General features: G+C 44.5%; 1 protein-coding gene across 1 annotated transcript in view; it reads right to left on the bottom strand.

The window, feature by feature from the left end:
* The window catches only part of LOC115330592 (venom metalloproteinase antarease-like TtrivMP_A), a 186,136-nt gene that overhangs the window by 66,288 nt on the left and 100,870 nt on the right, over window positions 1–18,978 (bottom strand). The window contains exons 5-10 of the mRNA XM_040214695.1: window positions 16,647–16,676; window positions 14,160–14,278; window positions 12,899–12,973; window positions 12,647–12,807; window positions 9,674–9,723; window positions 5,194–5,302 (exon numbers count right to left, since the gene is read on the bottom strand). Of these exons, the coding sequence (XP_040070629.1) occupies window positions 5,194–5,302; window positions 9,674–9,723; window positions 12,647–12,807; window positions 12,899–12,973; window positions 14,160–14,278; window positions 16,647–16,676 (544 nt within the window). The remainder of the gene's footprint in view (window positions 1–5,193; window positions 5,303–9,673; window positions 9,724–12,646; window positions 12,808–12,898; window positions 12,974–14,159; window positions 14,279–16,646; window positions 16,677–18,978) is intronic.

An 18,978-nucleotide genomic window follows, 5' to 3' on the forward strand; every position in this document is an offset into this window, starting at 1 on the left:
CGCTATCCGCGCCGGTGCGTTGACGTCAAATATTGCGGAGTCCTGAGAGTCCACTTTCTTTCACGACTCCCTGCTGTTGCCATGGCGACCCAAAGCGAGGAGGAAAAAAGCGAGCGCCGGGGCGCCGGCGAACCGGCTTTGAGCGGTGTCGCCTGTTTTCCGTGGGAGGATACAAATCCAGGAGACGGCGCCACAACAAACTCCCGATTTTTGGTATTTCAAAAAGAAGGGCCGTAGTCGTTTGCAGTTGCGTTAAAAAACATGTTTTAAGATTGCCATTATTAAATGTTATAGAGATGTCGCCTACAAAGCTTCTAAATTTTATGATTCTGATGTCACGAATCAAAAGATGCGAGGAGGCGGCGAGAGGCGGGAGAATCAAACGCCAAAAATAAAAAGTCGCGCGCGCGCGCGAGGAAATTTTTTTTCGCGATTTTTTTGCGTGTCTATGACTGAAACTTGCATTGTTTTAGACAATAAAAAAATACGACCTTTGGGGTGTCAGTGCCCCTTTAAACAGTTTAGTTTCATCCTGAAATCCGATGTTCGCAACACTAGCAAAAGTAGATATCCGAATTGTAAATGTGTGCAGTATACGGTAGATAGCAGTCTCGCGATGAAAGATAGCAGACAAACAAAATGTTAGAGCGCATGACTGAAAGCACAAAGTTGTAAAGTAAGTCCCAAAAACAAGTGCACGTCAAACCGAATGTAACATTAGCCCCCCGAGGCGTTTTTTCCTGAAGTTTCGAGTTCATGCAAACTGCTGGCCAATTGTAATTTAAGTTAGTGATATAAGAACCTTCGTCTAGTCCTTCAGGTTGTTTATGTGCAATTAGGAATATCATTATATCTCTACAAATTTCTTTTTGCGTTAAGGCGTCATGCATTAGATTCTCTTGAAGATTACCATTTATTATCGTTCTTTTTCTGCCCATTTCGTGCACGAGCAGTGACCTTTTGTTTCACACTGCCGAATGGCGAAATAAAAAAAAAAAAAAAAAAAACATGTTCCCACAGCTTTTAGCAGCTGGTTTATTCAAGTATCTTCCTCCCGTATCGGTCTCAAGCAGTTATGTGACACGGTAAAATAGTACCACATAAAAGGCGGGACAGAGAAGAAGTAAAACGCAAACGAGCGCTATCTTGCAAATAAATAATTTACCCCTTCTATGCGCTATGCGCATAGAAGGGATAAAATACGCAGCTAACTAGCCCGTCAATTCATTCGTTTTAGTTATATGAACCTAGTAGAGTCACATGTATTGATAATAATAAAACTATATTTAATTACTGACTGAGGGTAATACAACATAAATGAAGGGTCGATCACCTTGAAGATGAACATCCTAAGTAAATATACCCGCAAATTATCTGAAAGATGCTGTGCAAATCTTTTTTCGCATTTTTATCCGCGATAGGCCCGAAGTGATTTGTAGTAGCGTTAAATAACTGTGTTCCTCACACATATATAACTTTTTAAACATATAGACATCTAATTAAGCACGAGGAAGATTTATAGAAAGGGCGGACCGACAACGAAAAAGTCTTCGTTGTCCGTCTTCTCTTTCTATGTACCTTTCTCATGTTTAATTACTGTTACCAACACGCTCTTTTTGTACTCAATAAAAATATGTTATTGCCTCGCTAATGTGACGACACCAATTTTCTGTGTCTTAGAGCTGGACCATAAAGTTATTATAATAAACGCTAAAGGTTCAACTGGCGCTAGTGTCTATGCGACTTCCGGGAGGCAAATTGAAGCAGACAGCAACCAGTTTACTTTTGCGCTGCTCTTGTCCATTCCTATAGGAAAACCCGCGTGAATTTTGTCGTTTCACCGGAAAATAACACGAATAACTTTTGTTATTTTGGTTGTACCGGATGGTATCTACCTTTATTGTTATTGCGAAAGTGCAATTGCTTTAGTTACAGCGTTTTTCCTTTACGTACGAACGATGCTAAACTTCGCTATATTTCAGTCCCAAACCTCTGTTCTATGGCAGGTATGCAGAAACGAGCGACGATTCAAAGCAAAAAACAATCAAAAGGAATGTAGAGTGAGTTCAAGGTTCGCTAGCATTCTGGTGACGCTTATATATTGCTCATATGCCCGTTTTGTCACTATATCAAAATGACTCCGTCGTGCATCTTTACGATCTGTTAAAAAATAGGGCTACGAAAGGTGTGTCTTTTCATTATTTCCTATGTCTCGCAGTTTTAATCGGGAACCTGTTCTCTGTCTGTGCCCTATTTGCAAAGATTTGGAGCGTGCGGGTGATGATTTGAACCGAGAACAAGCATCTTCGCACATATTCATGAGCAGAAAAAATAAAGCAGTACTTATTTATTGCAAATCTGACTATATTACGTGGCTTTCAATTTATTTTGATCGTCTGCATACACAAGGAGTTACTTATTCAGTGTTACTGCGTTGTTCTTGCCGTCTCTTTTGGTTTTCCAGACGTCCTTCGTTCGTTTGGCGCGTTTATCTCCCATGCTGGAAAGCGTCGACGCCGTGTTCGCGCTAACAGTGTCCGTCAGTGCACATAAATACGCGTACGGAGCGTTTATAGCACCGTTTTTGATGCCTCCAATTTCAAACAAAAACGCTGCAACTGATAATTATTTCGTCTGCGTGACTGAGAAATCTTTCAAGCTACCTAGTACAAACAATTACTCGTGATATTTGCTCTTATAATCGAGCGCAGAGAGAAAATGCACTCGCTCTTTCCCATAGAGATGCAATACTGGGAGTGAATTTCGGACTGGTTGCTGTCTGCTTCAGTTTGTAGCAGCACACTAGCGCCAGTTGAACCTCTAGCGTAAAGAGCGCGACACTGTTAGCGCGAACAAGCGATCGCCGGTTTTTCCAGTTTTTCTCTTTAGAACCAAGGGATGCCATCCAAGTTATTATCGCTACCGAAAGAGCTCATTTAGTTCTATAATTTAAGTGATAAATTTCGTGCTCGCTAATACTATTTAAAAGTAAAATACCAAAATGCGCCGATGTCGTGTTCGCGCTAACAGTGTCGCGATGTGTACATTATAATAACTCTATGGGCTGGACAAAACAAAGTCCACAGGGAGGCGTGACGGAACTATGAAGATTACGCACGCAGACTGTCAGAGCTGTCATGTCGAGTAGAGCATGAAAAACTATTTTGTTCTAGGAACCCCCATGATTCTTCTCTTCAGCTTAAATTTGCTCGAACTCACATTTTCAGGTTGTCATTTTTTTCCCCGCACTATGTCTAATTTGAACACATTGCCCTATAATTTTCTTTTTATCTTCCTAACTTTAGTAGAGCACTCAATGATCACTATATTTTCTGTCGCATTTTTGTATTCGAGCGTTGATTGTATATTCTCAGTCATTGCTATTCTCCTTACCGTTAGTTACGTAAAACGATAATTGGAATTTTGAATGGTACCTTGTTTTCTTTAAATATATTTACATGTTTTGGATCGGTACGTTGATCGTTTATTCCGATAGTCATTGCCATTCTTCTTACTGTTAGGTATATAAAAGAATAGTTGAAATATTGAAGTGTGTCTTTTTTTATGAATTGTATGCTTTTGATATGTAACCCACATTTGCAAGGGCCTAATCAAGGCCTGCAGTATGTAATAAATAAATAAAATATCAATTAGCAAGTGCCATGCTTATTTTCAAATGGAATTGACCGGCTTCTTTTCAAGAACAAACCTCGAAACCGGGGCTTTGCCAGTTTATTCTGTATAAGAAAACTGTTCACTTGAGTACGCGCTATTTTAGGCCAAATTTGACCTGAGTGCGAAGCTGCGTATAAGTTATAGTGAACCATTTTGATCACTTTTTTCGACATGAGTTTTCGCCTGCATCACGGCGCTGAGTGCGAAGGCTGTTAGTTAGCAAAAACAAGCGTTCTAATTGTCAGCGTTTCTATAAAAGGTATGTCACTGACCCAGAGTGACTGCAAACACATGCGTTTGTCATAAATATTTCAACTGCTTTTATCTCAGTAGCGTCGTCATCATATACAAAGTGCAGCCGTATGGATTAACACATTTGGCACGCTTTGCGAAATTCGAATTCGAAACGTGCATACCTGAAATTGGACACGCGAAGGTAGTTCCGCGAGCAGGTTTGATTTTTTTTTAGAGCTAAAGCAAAATATTAAAAGATGGCAAAAACGGCGATCGTACATTTTCCTATGCCATGTACTGGGTGTTGATCGTCTTTACACTGACTTGTGGGCTTGCTCCCAGGTGGACATTATTTATATATTTCGTTAAAAGTATTAATTATCGCGATTATCTTGCTCATCGCCAGCCTCTGCTATTGAGTGTCGGCGTTTTTGCGTTCAGCAAGCTACCCGGGAGTGAGTTCAGAAGCCAGTGTGCAGACGACAAACAGGCTGGTACAGGACACAGGAAATGCACGGTCTCCGATTTGGCTTTATTTTTAATATTTCACTACCTTAAAATTGAGCTCTACAGAAACAAATTGGACATAAAACTTCTGGGAAACTACGTCCGCGCGCCAAATTCAGATATGTAAGTTTGGAAATCGAATTTCGCAAGGCGTTGGTCCTCACGGACGCTCCCTGTATATTGAAAAACGTATTTTGTAAAGTATATTTCATGATATATACGGCGGCGAGATAGCTATTTCATAATTTTCTGCGCTGCAATTAATTTCCTAGTTGAAGAGCAAACTAAGATTAAGCTTTTAATACTTTTAATCATGGGTATTTTAGGTGACCTACCGTACTTCGTGACTACCTTTCGATTAAGGCAAAATATATACGACTGAGGTAAACAAAGGGATGCTCAGTCATATAAACACGACGTCCTGTATGTTATGCTAGATTTTATTTTACTGTTGCGTCAAAATAAATAACGCAATTTCTTATTTTTTGTACCTAAAAATAAAAGTGGATTGTACGAACAATAAACAACTACACAGTTACTCGTTTTAACTGCGGAAAAAGTGCCTATTGCCGAAATATCGCGAAAAATAAATTCTTAATTTAGCGGTGCAAACCTGTTCGAACCGGTTCGAACGGGTTTGAAGCGTTTTTTTTTTCCGCGGAGGTCAACCGGAACTTAACCGAAAGCCAGGAACCCGAACCGAACCTATAAAATATCGGTTCGACACTCTGCCTGAAAGTAATAGAGGCCCATGATTTTTTTTATGCGTGTACTTACGAGTGTCCCCATTCGTGGGCAAGAGTGCTGACCATAATGTATGTATGAGGCTGGTCTTCTGTTTCGGCAACACGGCAATATTGGCACACTCCCCCGATCTTGGCAGAACCTGCGAAAAATGTAGACACAAATTAAAATATGAATATTAAGCGCAGAGATTTCTATAGACCAACAAGCGGCCCAGACGTCACGCAGCTGCGGTGGCACTGTGGGCGGCACTGCGCATGCACAGACGCTTCAAGTCACGTGAATTCGGTTTGTGCGCACGTGCAGTGCGCACAAACCTGGTGTGGGCAAATGCGGGCTTGTTTGTAAACAGCGCGCCGGTCTATACCTTATCCATTTATTAACATGTATACCTGATGCGGCGTTATAAATTCAAATGGGGTATATGAGGGCAAAAATAACTACACACGCAAAATCAATCCTAATGTATGTTTAATTATGCAATGTGACTCTGTAGTACTATATCTCAAAGAAAGATCACAATCGGCAGCAGTTATAGTTGTTGAAATACCTGAGCGGTCTTCGTAGCATTTTGAACAGTTAGAAAGGAGAGAGATATGGGGGACAAAACAGACGGGACAATATTACAATTTGCACTACATTTGTTTTCGACTTCAAGCACGGTGTCCGACCGCTCCGTGGAAAGAAGGGAGATGAAAAGAGTTTGGGGAAAGAAGGGGGGGGGGGGGGGGAATCGAGAGGATTGCAGGAACCCTCAAAGAAGAAAGGAGAGGGGGAACGGGCGTAAATTTTGAGATTACGGAAAGAACAGGGTCTACGCAGCCGCCCCTGCTTGTGTCCTTGTTATCTCAAAAGGTTAAAACAGCGCAAAAAACGACGGACAGGGTAAAGAAGGACAGGGACAGGGAGTTGTGTATTCACTCCCTCTGTCTTGCGGCAGGCGTTATGTCGGACAGACAGGTCGCTGTCTCAATGACGGGCTAAGGGAACATGCTTAAAACGTCTCTTCGACGGTTTTCGGTCACCTCGGCATACATTGCCGTGACTGCAGATGCCAGCCTCAGTTACAACAGTGCGAGTTCGCTAAACGTCACAGAGATCAGCTGATACGTGAAATTTCGGAGGCTCTAGATATAGAAAGATTGGGAGTCATGGGGGGGGGGGGGGGGGGGTGTCAGCAGCCCTTCTGTTGCCTTATCAAAGGAGATTCATTTTCTGGCCACTTGATTAGCTTGGTTGAAGAGCGTGCCCTTTGTTTGTCTTTTTAGATGTAATACTTCGTTTTTCGTGCTTTTGTTTTGGGTGTTTTTAGGCTGATTTTCTTCTTTTTGTTCTCATTTGTGCGTATATATTGCACCGTTGGGTCCAGTAAAAATTTAGTTGCGAGTCAGCGCTCTGTCCGTGTTCTTTTTTACCCTGTCCGTCGTTTTTTGCGCTGTTTTAACCTTTTAATTATGTCATACCAACTCGCCGAGGCTTCAGCTTTAGCTTGTTATCTCGCCGTGTTCGTCATCGCTCGACGTCCATCGTCGTCTTCAAGACGGCCTACTCCTTCGGTGACAGCGAGAGGGATTGAGTATTTATGTTCCGCAAGCTTGTCGTGATCCGAAAGGCTTCGATTATTTCTTGCCCGATGCGCTCCGAGAGGCCATCCAGGGTCGTCGTGGCGGAAAAATTAGGGGCGCAGCAAGTGCATTTTTTCCGATGAATAAAATCGGGTGTTGGGAATCTGAAGCAGCCTTCTTCGCGTCCATTTGATGCTCTTGGAGCCATTCGTTCAAGGACCGGCTCCGATTGCATTAAATTCGGCCGGGGGGTTATCATGGCCGTAGAATCACGGATAAGTTTACGGTTTATCCGACCCCAAGATGTAGCAACAAAAGGCAGCGCCCATCACGGTCAAGTTAAAAAGTGAATGAGGAGTAAATGGGAGGAGTGGCGAGGAGAACGTTTGACATGTTTCAAAAATATTTCGCAGGTCGGCCTTTAATGTCCAGCTCCGAGGACCGATATAGTCTGCTCCGCAGGACGGGGAAATCGCGTACACCTTTGTCTTACAGGCGGTGAACTCGCCTGCATGTTTTTTGGTGCAGCTAGGAGGTGGGGGTTCCTCCCTGTTCACAGTCATGCTCATGTGGCAGAACCTAGATTTGCACATGAATCCAACTTCTGTGGCTAATTCGGAGACAAGTGCTTTGAGGCGGTTGGATGTCGTGTGAATGCATGGAATGCGAGGTGGAGTTCTTGTGGCAGGTGATGTGTTGGAGACTGACTTTGGCCGGGGTTCTAGTGCCAATATTTGCCTGGTGGCCAGTGTCTGCGAGGTGGCCAAAATCAATTTGTTAGTGCAGGCTGCCCGCGGCACTAACTAAAATCAATTGTTAGTGCAGCATTCGTTGGTGGGCGCAGGATTGGGTGCACGCTGAGAAGAGCAGGCACAAGACAATATCGTTTTTTTTTGTTTCAAGTGTGTATTTGAAAATAGGATAAACGGCTTTGTTGTTCGTTGTTGGAACGAGCGGCATACTCCTTTTTCAGATACTTAGAAGTGAACCTCCAGGAACTGCGATTTGTGTTCCGTAGAGCTCTCCCTTTTGAATTGCAGATACTCATGCGAGGCCAACAGAGGACATCAAGCGTCGACGAACACGGCAAGACAAAGAGGGCAGCTTGTGAAACCCCTTTTTTATTCTGTAATTCCGTAATTCCCCTATACCCCCCCCCCCCCCCTCGCCCACCTTTCTCTTAGCGGCTTCCTTACAAAGCTCTCGACCTCCCCCCCTCCCTCCCTCCCCCCCTTTCTCCGTCTCTTCCTTCCCTCTAGCGTTTTCCCTTCTTCTCACGGAACGGTCGGGTACCGTGCTTCAAGTAAAAGAATAAATGTAGTGGAATTTGAAAGAATGTCCCGTTGGGGTCGTTTTCTTTGTTTCCAATTTCTAAATTATTGCTTTAGCCGTAAGTACATCGCGATATTGCATTGTTTAAACAAAAAACGAAAAGTAAAATCAAGCTGTGTAAAAACGAAATGTTTTAACTTTTTTTTTTTTTTTGAAAATGATCCAAGCTTGGACACATAGTGCGTTGGAATAATATAGGGACATCTTTTGTTACCTGTATGTCCGTGATATATGATATGAAAATATAAAACCTCTATAACCTTGCCCGTTTCTAAGCAGTATTCCAAGCTCATTTCTGCTTAGTTTCAGTGCAATTTGTATAGGCGATGTGATCGCTTGTCACAAAGCGCTGGAGTTTGAACGCGATCTATCGTGATTTCGAGGTTACCTCTGGAACGGGTCACAAATACCACAAACTAATTTTAGAACTGGTCTGAAAAAAGCAACAAAATATTTGTTTGTTTTACACTGCGGGATGTATTTGTGTATTTCTCCGCTTAAAATACGTACTTTTATTGGCCTTGGTCACAAAATTATCAGCTTGATGTTTTCATTTTATGAGAAACCAAAAATGAACTTTCGGACACTTAAAATGTTCTGCGCATTGAAATATACTTTTTTTTTACTTGATAGAAGAGCTGAAGGTCAGGGACAAAGCTAATAAGGAAAAGCAACAAGAAGCGCATTCGCAAGTGAACACATTGACATAAATACCTTAATGAACCATCTCAGTTCCAGCCACTCCCCTCTCTCTCTCTCTATAAGAAACTTGGAGGACATTTAACCTTCGCCTTTAATATTGGAACCCGATAGCGTTGTTGGGACCTGCTCTCATCGCCTTCTCATTTGTCGTTCAAGCGTGTCGTGCGTAGCGTGTCTGGCTCGCGACCAAAGGGTTGTGGGTTTAAATCACGCCTTCACATTTTCGTCTAATGCAAATGAATTACTGTGTAAAAAGAAATCAATTGAGATAGGCGGCGACGTTTAATACGCACTGCAAGTGATGCTTTTATCAATTGCATTCCACGCGTGACGTAACAGTTTACGTGAGCGTTGTGTGTTGTTCGAAATCCCGCGCGAGGTCACGTAATTGTGACGTCATAACCCTATCTACCAATAAGGTTTTTCCCGTCACGCCATCAACGCCGGCTTTTCTGCGACACAATATCCTTAACGCTATTGCGTTAAAATAACCTTTCCCAATTTTACAGGGCGGCAGACCGGCGCACACTGTTTTAATGACACGTGATTTTGTGAATTTCTTCAGTTGTTCGTCTGCTGTGCTGTCTCAAGGTGGTTTTATTTGACGACGAAAGCGGGCACCGGCTTTGATCGCAATGCCCAGCCAAATGCACACAGGGCGTCTGCCTGATATCGGCTGCGTGGTTTCTAGCACGGTAATCTATTTTGGTCGTATTTAGTAGCACACGGCCTCGGTAATAACGTTCGTATTTAGGGTTCGTTATATTTACATTTATTTTTATCGACGACACGAGTATTTTAGGACTTATATGATAGATGAGTATGTTGAAAACACTCAATAAAACCGGAGATTTTTCTTTAAATATGAGAATAATAAAGAAAATGCAGCAAATGCTTGATAAGTTCGTACGTACCTATGACATTGTTGGAAATAATACCATCGTCAATATGTGCGAGGTCACCTCTGCAAAAAAAAAAAAAAATAAGACGGCAATAGAAATGCAATTTAGCTTTATAGACCAACATTTCAATCACACGCTCAACTTTGCCCGTTTTCTGCATAAAACGCAGGAACTGTTTTAAATCTCTTCCTACACTAACTGACAGCCTGTAAAACTCAGAGCTTGGCGAGTTCTATGAATGTGACTGTCCCTTCGCGCCTGTTGAGTTTGCTGAATGAACCAATAAGAAACCCGAAGAACGAAACTCTAAGCATCAGGTGTGAACCAAACGACCAATTTACTGTCTTCTTTAATTGTCAGGGACAACAGAAACAGAAAGAAGCAGCCTGCATATTTGTATATACAAAGAAAAAAAAAGATAAACAAATAATGACGAAAATAATCCACGGAGAAGTTGGAACAAGAGGGACAAAGGAGAAACACAGAACTCCAAGCAAAGCTAGGTGACTGGAGCGCGACCAGTAACCTAGCTTTGGTCCGGGTATCGAACCCGGGACCTCTCCATTTCCAATGGAGCGCCCTACCAACTGAGCTAACCAGGGGTAAGATGTCAGTAGAGAAAACGTGTTTTACCAGTTGCCATCAGTCTAACACCAACAAAGTTGAAGCTTGCAATTTAAGGTTATGATTATAATGCAATTAAATGCGAAGGTGGAAGCAAGCTGGACAAGAATAACAAAAATAATCCCTGGAGAAGGGGAACAAGAGGGACACAGGGCAAGCACAAATCTTTCAAACAGACATTACACATTTATCAGGTACTTCATACAAAACGCACCCTACGCGTGGAAGACGAGGAAAATTTTTCATATATTTTTATATTCTTTTCTTACATCGTTGAACTCGTCTACTTCCGACAAAATGGCCAGTACACCTATTCGAGAAAGCCTCTTGGGACTGGTCACTTTGCTGGTTTGGTGTTTTCGAGCGAAATTACGCATCAATAAACGTCAAGACAGCTGAGCCAATGTAACAGGTTTTCTGGGCCAATCAGGGAGTGATAGAATAGCGAGGTCGTGGCGATGGCGTATTTTTAACGCTCTAGCGTTCAGGAGCTCGTTTCTCAGAAAAGCCGGCGTTGGGTTACGTGACTGGAAAATCCTGATTGGTGGATAAAGTCATGACGTAAGAGCCACATGACCTCGAGCAAGAATATCAAAGAACTCCGGAAGCTCAAGTGAAACATGATGTCACGCTTCGAATGAAACCGACATGGCATGGGATGGGAATTGAAGGTTGCCGCATGTCTAAAGGGATGTTCATTGTAAATGAACATCCGATTGCAAGTAAGACACGCTACTGATTAGGTCACGCAAGGTACGCTTGCTAGGCTTGTGAACGAGCGGGAAATTCTATATGCCTGACAGCTTAGCCGACGCGAGGCTACAGCAGCCATTCGGATATGCGATATGTTCTCCGGATATCGGAGCGCATTCGCGTTTCCCAGCTGGACAAGCGAATTACAAGGCGGTGCGAACGCGGCCCGATGACGCTGTGGCGTGTCACTCTTAAGGGCGAACTTTAAGTGTCCTCCAAGTGTTGTGCTTGAGCTATAATCGGCTGAGCTAATCAACTGCGGTGAACGCACCACGACCTTGAAGTTTCAGTATACGTGTTCGTATTTGCGTGCATTAACCGCGCTCTGATCTGGGATGAAAAGAAATCTTAGACAATACAGGCTGGTATGAGACAGCGAAAAAATTGTATTAATGTGTCGAATTTATTTGTACGTCTAATTTGAAATAAGAGCGACAAGAAATTCTTTGCTGAACGTCGCATATGGATTGTCATTGACTATTTCCCGCCTGACGGAGGTGGTAGACTAGAACACAAGCATGCTAAACTGTGGTCTCCATCGATGTCTGAATTCGGAGATGCGTCCGCGCATACTCATATACGTGATCTTCACATATATCCGCCTCGTAAAAGCGGATATGATATGCGCAGAATGTGTGTTTGGAATTGTGGCCCAATGTATGGGTCGCGAACTCTAGCTCGACTATTTGGTCTCAGGCAACATGAAGGCATTCTTGTGAAGTATAACTCACTGCGCAAAGCAAAAAGGGAGCTTTTAATATAGCCTAAAAAACTACCGCTAAAATTCCTTCCTAACCGTACAGATTGCTTTTAATGATTTATGGTTCTTGGCTAATCACTTTACATTACTGGTTTATTACCGCAAAAGCGTCTCGTAAACTGTGAAGTCTTCGAAGGACTGTGCGACATTGCACCCCGGAAACTAAGCTTGCTGCGTAAACTACTTTGATTCGTCCATTATTAGAATACGCGGACATTCTATGGTACCCGTATTCACAGTTAATGATTGACAAATTTGAGGGAGTGCAAGAAAAGGCACTCTAATTTACGAATATTTCATAAGAATACAGACGTCTGTGTCATCCCTTTATACGTTATCCGGATTAAATCAGTTATCGACCCGCATAAAAGTGAAGCGTCTGAAGTTTTTGTATAAATTAATAAAGGACAAGGTTGGAATTAAGACCAAAGACTATCTGGTGTACAATATCAGTCGAGTCACGCGGCAGAAGCATGAACATCTTCGAGAGTTTCAGATTAGGAAATACATTTTTAACTACTCTTTTTTTCCGAGAACTGTCCGAAACTGATGCAGTGCCACCTTCGACGCGGTTATCAGTGCCTTAGATGGAGTTTTGAATGCATTTGACTAATCATTTGCCAATTGTCACCTCTGTTTATTAGGAAGCGTTTGTACTATATGCCTTTTATTTTTTCTCAACTATGTTTCTTGAAGCTATGTATAACTAGAGCTATGCTGTTGTAAATGTCACATACGTACTCACATGCCTTGGCCCAGAAAAGTAGGCCGACGATATTATTGAAATGAAAAATAAATAAAAAATTAATAAATAAACAAAATGGAGGGTAGAACTTCATTGTGCTTACGATGTAACCAAGGTGACGAGGTCTGCGGTAACCTCGATCCTCCCCGAGTTGATTGCCTCCTTCAAATTCTCAAGCGTTTGGGTCGCCCGGATGTATCTTTTAGTGTAACCGGGCGGCTTCAACTTATCTCGCGCTACTACTTCTCTCATAATGGTGTTCATCTAGACAAAAAAAAGGGTGTTAAATAACACGCGTCTTATTAACGCATAGCAAACAGTGTTTGCTACAGAGAAGCCCATATGAACAACATACCTCTGTCAACTCAAGAACAGCAACCAGAATAAATTGAACTCTTGGATGCGAAGTGACGTCGTATCGCATGTTGACCTTGAAAAAAAGTGTGGTAAATATTAAAGCGTGTTTTCTATCAGCGTATTTCCAAAACGCAAATAAGCGACCCCACCCAGCGGAAGAGACGCGAACGAGAGAAGCGAGGAGCAACTACCTAGGAATGTGTGCAGCAAAAGCTGCCGGGGCCTGGCGGTAGCATAGCGAAAAAAGAATAGAGTGATTAAGCGCAGATTTTTTGAGTTGCGAATTAAACTGTCCACCTCAAATTTATCGGAGCACCACAAAACGTATATGTTGTTGAGTTTATAGAAGACGAAGTAAACAGACAGGAAACGAGGTTTTAGTCAAGCACACTTAAAACGCCAAAATGACGGCAAAAAAAAAGATGTATATGGCATCAACACGGTTTTGCATATTTCTATTTTTTTTAATTTCTGGTGTTCAGTTTAAAATGTGTGTCCACATTATTACAATATATTGTTACGCATTGCCAAACGAAGAGGAAGCGCTCAAAATGCTATTTGTATAAAAATATTCATCCACGCTTTTTCTCTAAACTGACAAGATGAGGACTGTAGGAAGCCTCTTTCCAGTCTCCGGACTCCACCTCTTGACCGTTGCCCTCCGCCAAGCTTTTGAATGGGCGTGCACCCTGGAAGCGCTCACAAGATATAGAAGCCTTATGAAAAGTAAAAGGCTTTTGCTAGAAGTGCGACAATTTAAGAACCCCCTACCGTTTTCATCATGTTTTGAATGGGTATATCACTGTCTTCTTTAGGTATTTAAAGTGCCTTTAATAATAATACATCCTGTTAAGGCAATTGGTTCTGAATCATCTTCTAAACAATAGTCACTGGCGGCTTATGAGACGCAGATTTCCGTCTATTATGATCATGCACCTTGATTAATGGTTCCTTTTTCGCAGTTCTTATTGTCTGATGCCACCATTTTATTCACTGCGGAGCGGTTAAAAGATGTTTCGGGTTCATATTTGAATAGTATATTTCTTCGTCATGACCAGCACACAGCAAGTGAGAATACGTATGACAACTCTACAGTTGCTAATAACTCTCTAATAATATTTCTGGATTATGGGAAAAAAATAACATTCAGGAACAGCTTAAGCGGCTTGTTTACGCACGTCATGAATAGACAAGACTGTGACACACAGAAAACTAAATCAAACTTGCGGGATACAATTCACCAAGTTAAGGCGTCATACCAGTTGAACAGCGACTCCAGCGTATCGCACGAGGCTTCTTGTAGTCTTGAACTGCTTTCTGTGGTGCTGATCGAACACCATTGCCACCTCGACAAGAAAAACGCTCGGTATTTGTGCGGCTGGTCGGGTTGCTGAAAAATCGATTTCATCAAAAATATGCTTTAAAATGTTGAAATCGAAGTATATAAAACGTTCTGTACCTTTCATGAATTTGCATGTAATAGTGGCATTGATAAGTAAGATTATGCCACAAATAAATGACACACACGTGATACGATGCGAGCCCTAATTAACTCGCAACGAACACGTGTCTTTGAGAGTGACTCTCGCAATTAGGGAGGTTTCACCTTCTCTAACAAGCAAACTGCCTGGATTCTTTTCACACATCTTCAAAGCCGTTTGTTTCTCAAGTGAACTATTCATATAAATAAAACAACTGCATGACACCAACCTCTCAGTGTGTAAAGGGCACTCTCTCGATATATTTAAAAAAAAAAAAAAAGTCTTCTTTCCAACAGAACTGCATCTTTGTCTTGCTCGCTTAGGAAGTAATTTTTTGCACCTCGCGTTGTAAATACTTTCTAGTAATAGCAATCTTTTTATGTCTTCCTTTTTTATTTATATAGTTTGATGACCTTTATTTTACATATGCAGAGAGTCATGTCAAATAGCAGTTTTCGCTGTATTAGGATTTTTGGCGAATGATAAAATGTGCGTCACCAGTGGAAAGAAGGCGAGAAGGAAACGTGTTTAGATTTTTTTGTTGCGCAATGAAAAGTAATTTTGAGCTCTGTCCAGCAAAATCAGCTGACATAGGGCATTTACTTACAGGACGACGTTCTCTACTCGACAATAAACTGTATAAGTACAACCAGAAGCACTGATACCATGCTGGTGATGAAGCAGTCACATCATTTAATATTTTTGTCAGATACGCTAATTCAAAATCCCTCCACATCATAGAATCATCTCATGTGATCCTCGTCACAGTTGGTGTATTAAACTTTCCTATATATTGCCACGTGTGACCACGTGGTTACCACGCGTGACTGTCGCTCGGAAAGTTTAGGTTCAATTCCAGTCAGTGGGATGTTCTTTTATTTATTATTTCAACATTGCATTCTCGTGAGTTCGAGATCATTCTCGTCTGATCGAGTTCCGAATGTTCTAGTCGTCGAACGTTCTAGGTCGATTTTCCCAGAAGCCAACGTGCGTACATAAGGGGCTCCGCGTGGCGACCTGCGGTCAGTCTCGCCCCAGCGTTGGACTCTGCTCTTACCCCGACTTCGACGCCGGCGACGCTTGCTATTGTCTTCTGTTTCCTTTTTTATTTTTGGGCACAAGTTCGCTCCATTAAACGTTTCAGTTTCCCCAGGTGTTTTTTGTTTCACCTTGTCATTCGTGACATTTTGGTGGAGGTGCGGGGTACCGCATGTCCGTGCAGCGATCCCCTCCAAGGCCCGCAGTGAAAGTCTGATTTCAGGCTCAGTGCGAAGACCGCTGAACGCGGATCCCGAAACTCGAACCAGCCGCTGCACCAAGGAAAAGGATCCTGAGAACGGTTTGCTGCTGGACAAGCCCGAGCCGAAGACGACAACGATGGCCAACTAGCCGCAGACCCCCCCCCCCCCCCCCCCCCCCCCCGCTTCTGCCGTCGCCTACCCTATTGAAAATCGCTCTGATGGGACTTCAGGATTTTTTTAAAGGGTGTGAAAGGGACTTCAGGAATTTCTGAGATGTTTGACGGGGGCACCGATATTTCCTGGTGGGTTCACTGGCCCCGTCAGAGGCTCTCCTGAAATGTCTAAAGTCCCCTTTACAATGCCTTGAAATGTCTGAAAGCCTGTCAAGAACTTTTCTAATGGGGTCGGGAAAACCTTCAGGCCTCTTGATATGTCTGTGTGGGCCACGGCCCAGGTGGAAAAAACACATTTCGCAGAATTAATGAACATAGCTGCTTATTGTACGCTACGGGGGAAAAAAATAAGTATTTGGAGAATGCCGATCGCGTGTGAGTACGGTCAGATTTTTATTACTGCTCTTCTATCAAATACGAGTGGGCTCCTGGACCCGTCTGTCACTGCCCGGGTGTTCGGTCGCGAAAGAGCTACTGAGGGCGACCGCCCATGTGGAGAATTGACGAGCCGCGGGCCGAGTGGTGTTGGCCGAGCGGCGTTTTGAGGCGAACGCAATCCTGTCCGCTCGAGGCGAAATACGTGCAACCATGTATAAAAAAAAAAAAAAAAAGAACAAGCCGAGAGCAGTGCGCGCTTTCCAGGAACAGGGACGCACGCGGGAGCGACTCGTTCCGGGAACCGGTCCCCCCACGGGAGACTGTCCCCAAAAAGCAATCGCCTCTCTCCGCCCGGCGATGGGGAGAGGGTGCAGGGCTGCCAGGCCAGCGGTCGGGGGGAGAGGGTGGTGTGTGCAAGCGGGGGAGGCCATAGCCATTTTCTCTCTGCTCGTGTGCGGTTCCGGTTATCCCACGAGCCGGGATGTTTGGAGCGGACCAATTTCCTCCAGGAAGGTGAGCATGCATGGTTTTGAGGGCTCGCCCCTTGGTCTGTTTTGATCCGTGCAGTTTCTTTCTTGGTACCGCAGGTGAACTATAGTTCGGCGCAGGCCGCCTTCAGCACCGCTCGAGCGCCATTGTGTTCAGCGCATTCAAGGAGATGGTGGCCGGCGTCGGCTTACTCGCTGCAAAGCCTGGCAGTCGGGGTCAGCGTCCCACCGCATGTTGTGCCTGCGCACCGGGATTACGGCACTGTGGGTGTTGAGACAGTGGATGACGGCCGCTGTCCGGACTTGTTCCTTGCGCCTCTTCGTCCGTCCGACTTCAGACCAGCGAGCGAAAAATACGCCGAAGACTCCGGCGCGATGTCATCATGGACGAAACCGTGACTGTGCTCGGGATTTCTCAACGGCGGCGGGTGCTGCTTACGAGTTTGTGGTTTTCGCTAAACGTGCTTACTGAGACTGTGTATGTGTCCGTGAGGTGCACCTGCTCGGTTTTATTAGCTGAACTACCGTACATCAGGAATATACCCAGCGGCATTGTGAGTACTTTGAAAGGTATTTTTCTTTGTGATAAGGATGTCAGTTTTCCCTGTTTGATGTGATCCCTTTCGTCTACAGCTCCTTGCGCCGGGTTTGAACAAACGTTGCTTTTTGAGTTATAATATGCATGTAAAACTAAATGTCGGCAATAAATTTTCAGTGTTTTGACCTGCATTTTTGTCTATGGTTCACAGTCATTTGGGCGTCTAAAGGGTTGATGGGCTAAAGGGCCTGACGGGTTAAAGGGCTGTGGGGCTAAAGGGTTTTTTTATGGGGTATCCTTGAAGGGTTTTTCTGTGGGGTATTTTTGAAGGGTTTTGAAGGCCTGTGAGGTCCCATAATCCTTCAAGGCTGACGGGCCCTTTAGAAATATTTTCAATAGGGTACCTACCCGTCGCTACTCGGACACCAACTCCCTTCCACGGCGAAAGCCACGGAGACATTGACAACTGGGTCCAACAGTACGAACGAGTGGCCCGTCATAACGGGTGGACACCTGAACAGTGTATTCAGTATGCCTACTTTGCCTCGGAAGCAACCGCCTGGGACTGGTTCGAGAAGCACGAAGCATCGATCACCTCCTGGAAGCAATTCAAGGCTAAGTTGCGAAGAACATTCACGAACCAACAACGAAGAGGACGCGCGGAAGGGCTTCTTCAAGCGAGGATCTAAGGCACTAACGAGGACGTTGTTAGCTTCGTGGAAGATGTCCTGCGACTCAGCAACCGCGCCGATCCTCAAGCCTGCGAAGCAAAGAAGCTGAGAATCTTGATGTGAGGCGTCAAGGAAAACATCTTCGGCGGCCTTGTGCGAGCACCGCCTATCACAGTCAAAGGATTCGTAACAAAGGCAACAAACATCGAACGTGCCCTACAAGCACGGGCCTCCCATTACCAGAGACTTGCCGGCGTCGCTGCCTTCTCGACTTCTAGCTGCAACAGCCCGGACCTCCGCGAGATTATTCGGGACGTCGTGCGGGAGGAAATAAGAAGCTGCTACTTGCTGCCACAAGCCCGGCTTCGCCCTCAGTCGCCGAGATTGTCCGGGAAGAAGTTCAACAGGCGCTGCATCCAGAAGTTCTTGTCAGCGTCACTAGTGAACCACCGAAGCTGGGCTACGCCGCAGCTACCCGACGACCACCGCCCCTGCTCACCCGTATACGGCGCCACCCCGACGTGAAAGTCCAGCTCCGCAGTATTCCCGACGCCAGGAAGATCGGGCGTTCGTCCGCCCAAAACAAGCTGCGCCACCAAAGACCGACGTGTGGAGGACGGCCGATCGACCCCCGTTGTGATTTCATTGCGGTGAAACCGGCCACATTTACCGTCGAAGCTACTAATGACAATTGGGTCTGCGCGGGTTGCACCCGAATGACCCGCGCCCAAGGTGCGACGAACGCCTTTGTGACATTGAGGAGTACCTCCGACGTTCGCCATCTTCAACGCCGCTTCTCCGTCGTGAGTCCCGCTCACCGTCGCCCACACGTTCAGCGTCTCCAGCGCCACCACCCCACCGAGAGAGCCTATCTCCTTTGCGTCTCCGTGAACACTAAGTGCGGCAACGCCTCGAGGTGGCGTTTCCGTAGACTACCGAAGTAAAGAGCCTCCATGAACGAAAGAGCGCTTCCACTCTTCCGACGCTGCGCACAACAACGATGCCACTGCATCGGTGTCCAACAACCTAAAAGTTATTATCAACGGCCACGACGCATCGGCGCTCGTGGACACCGGAGCAGACTAATCAGTCTTGAGTGGGAGGCTTT

The sequence above is a fragment of the Ixodes scapularis genome, unplaced genomic scaffold, assembly GCF_016920785.2.
Source record: "Ixodes scapularis isolate PalLabHiFi unplaced genomic scaffold, ASM1692078v2 PGA_scaffold4__175_contigs__length_147842914, whole genome shotgun sequence".
In the NCBI taxonomy this organism is placed as follows: Eukaryota; Metazoa; Arthropoda; class Arachnida; order Ixodida; family Ixodidae; genus Ixodes; species Ixodes scapularis.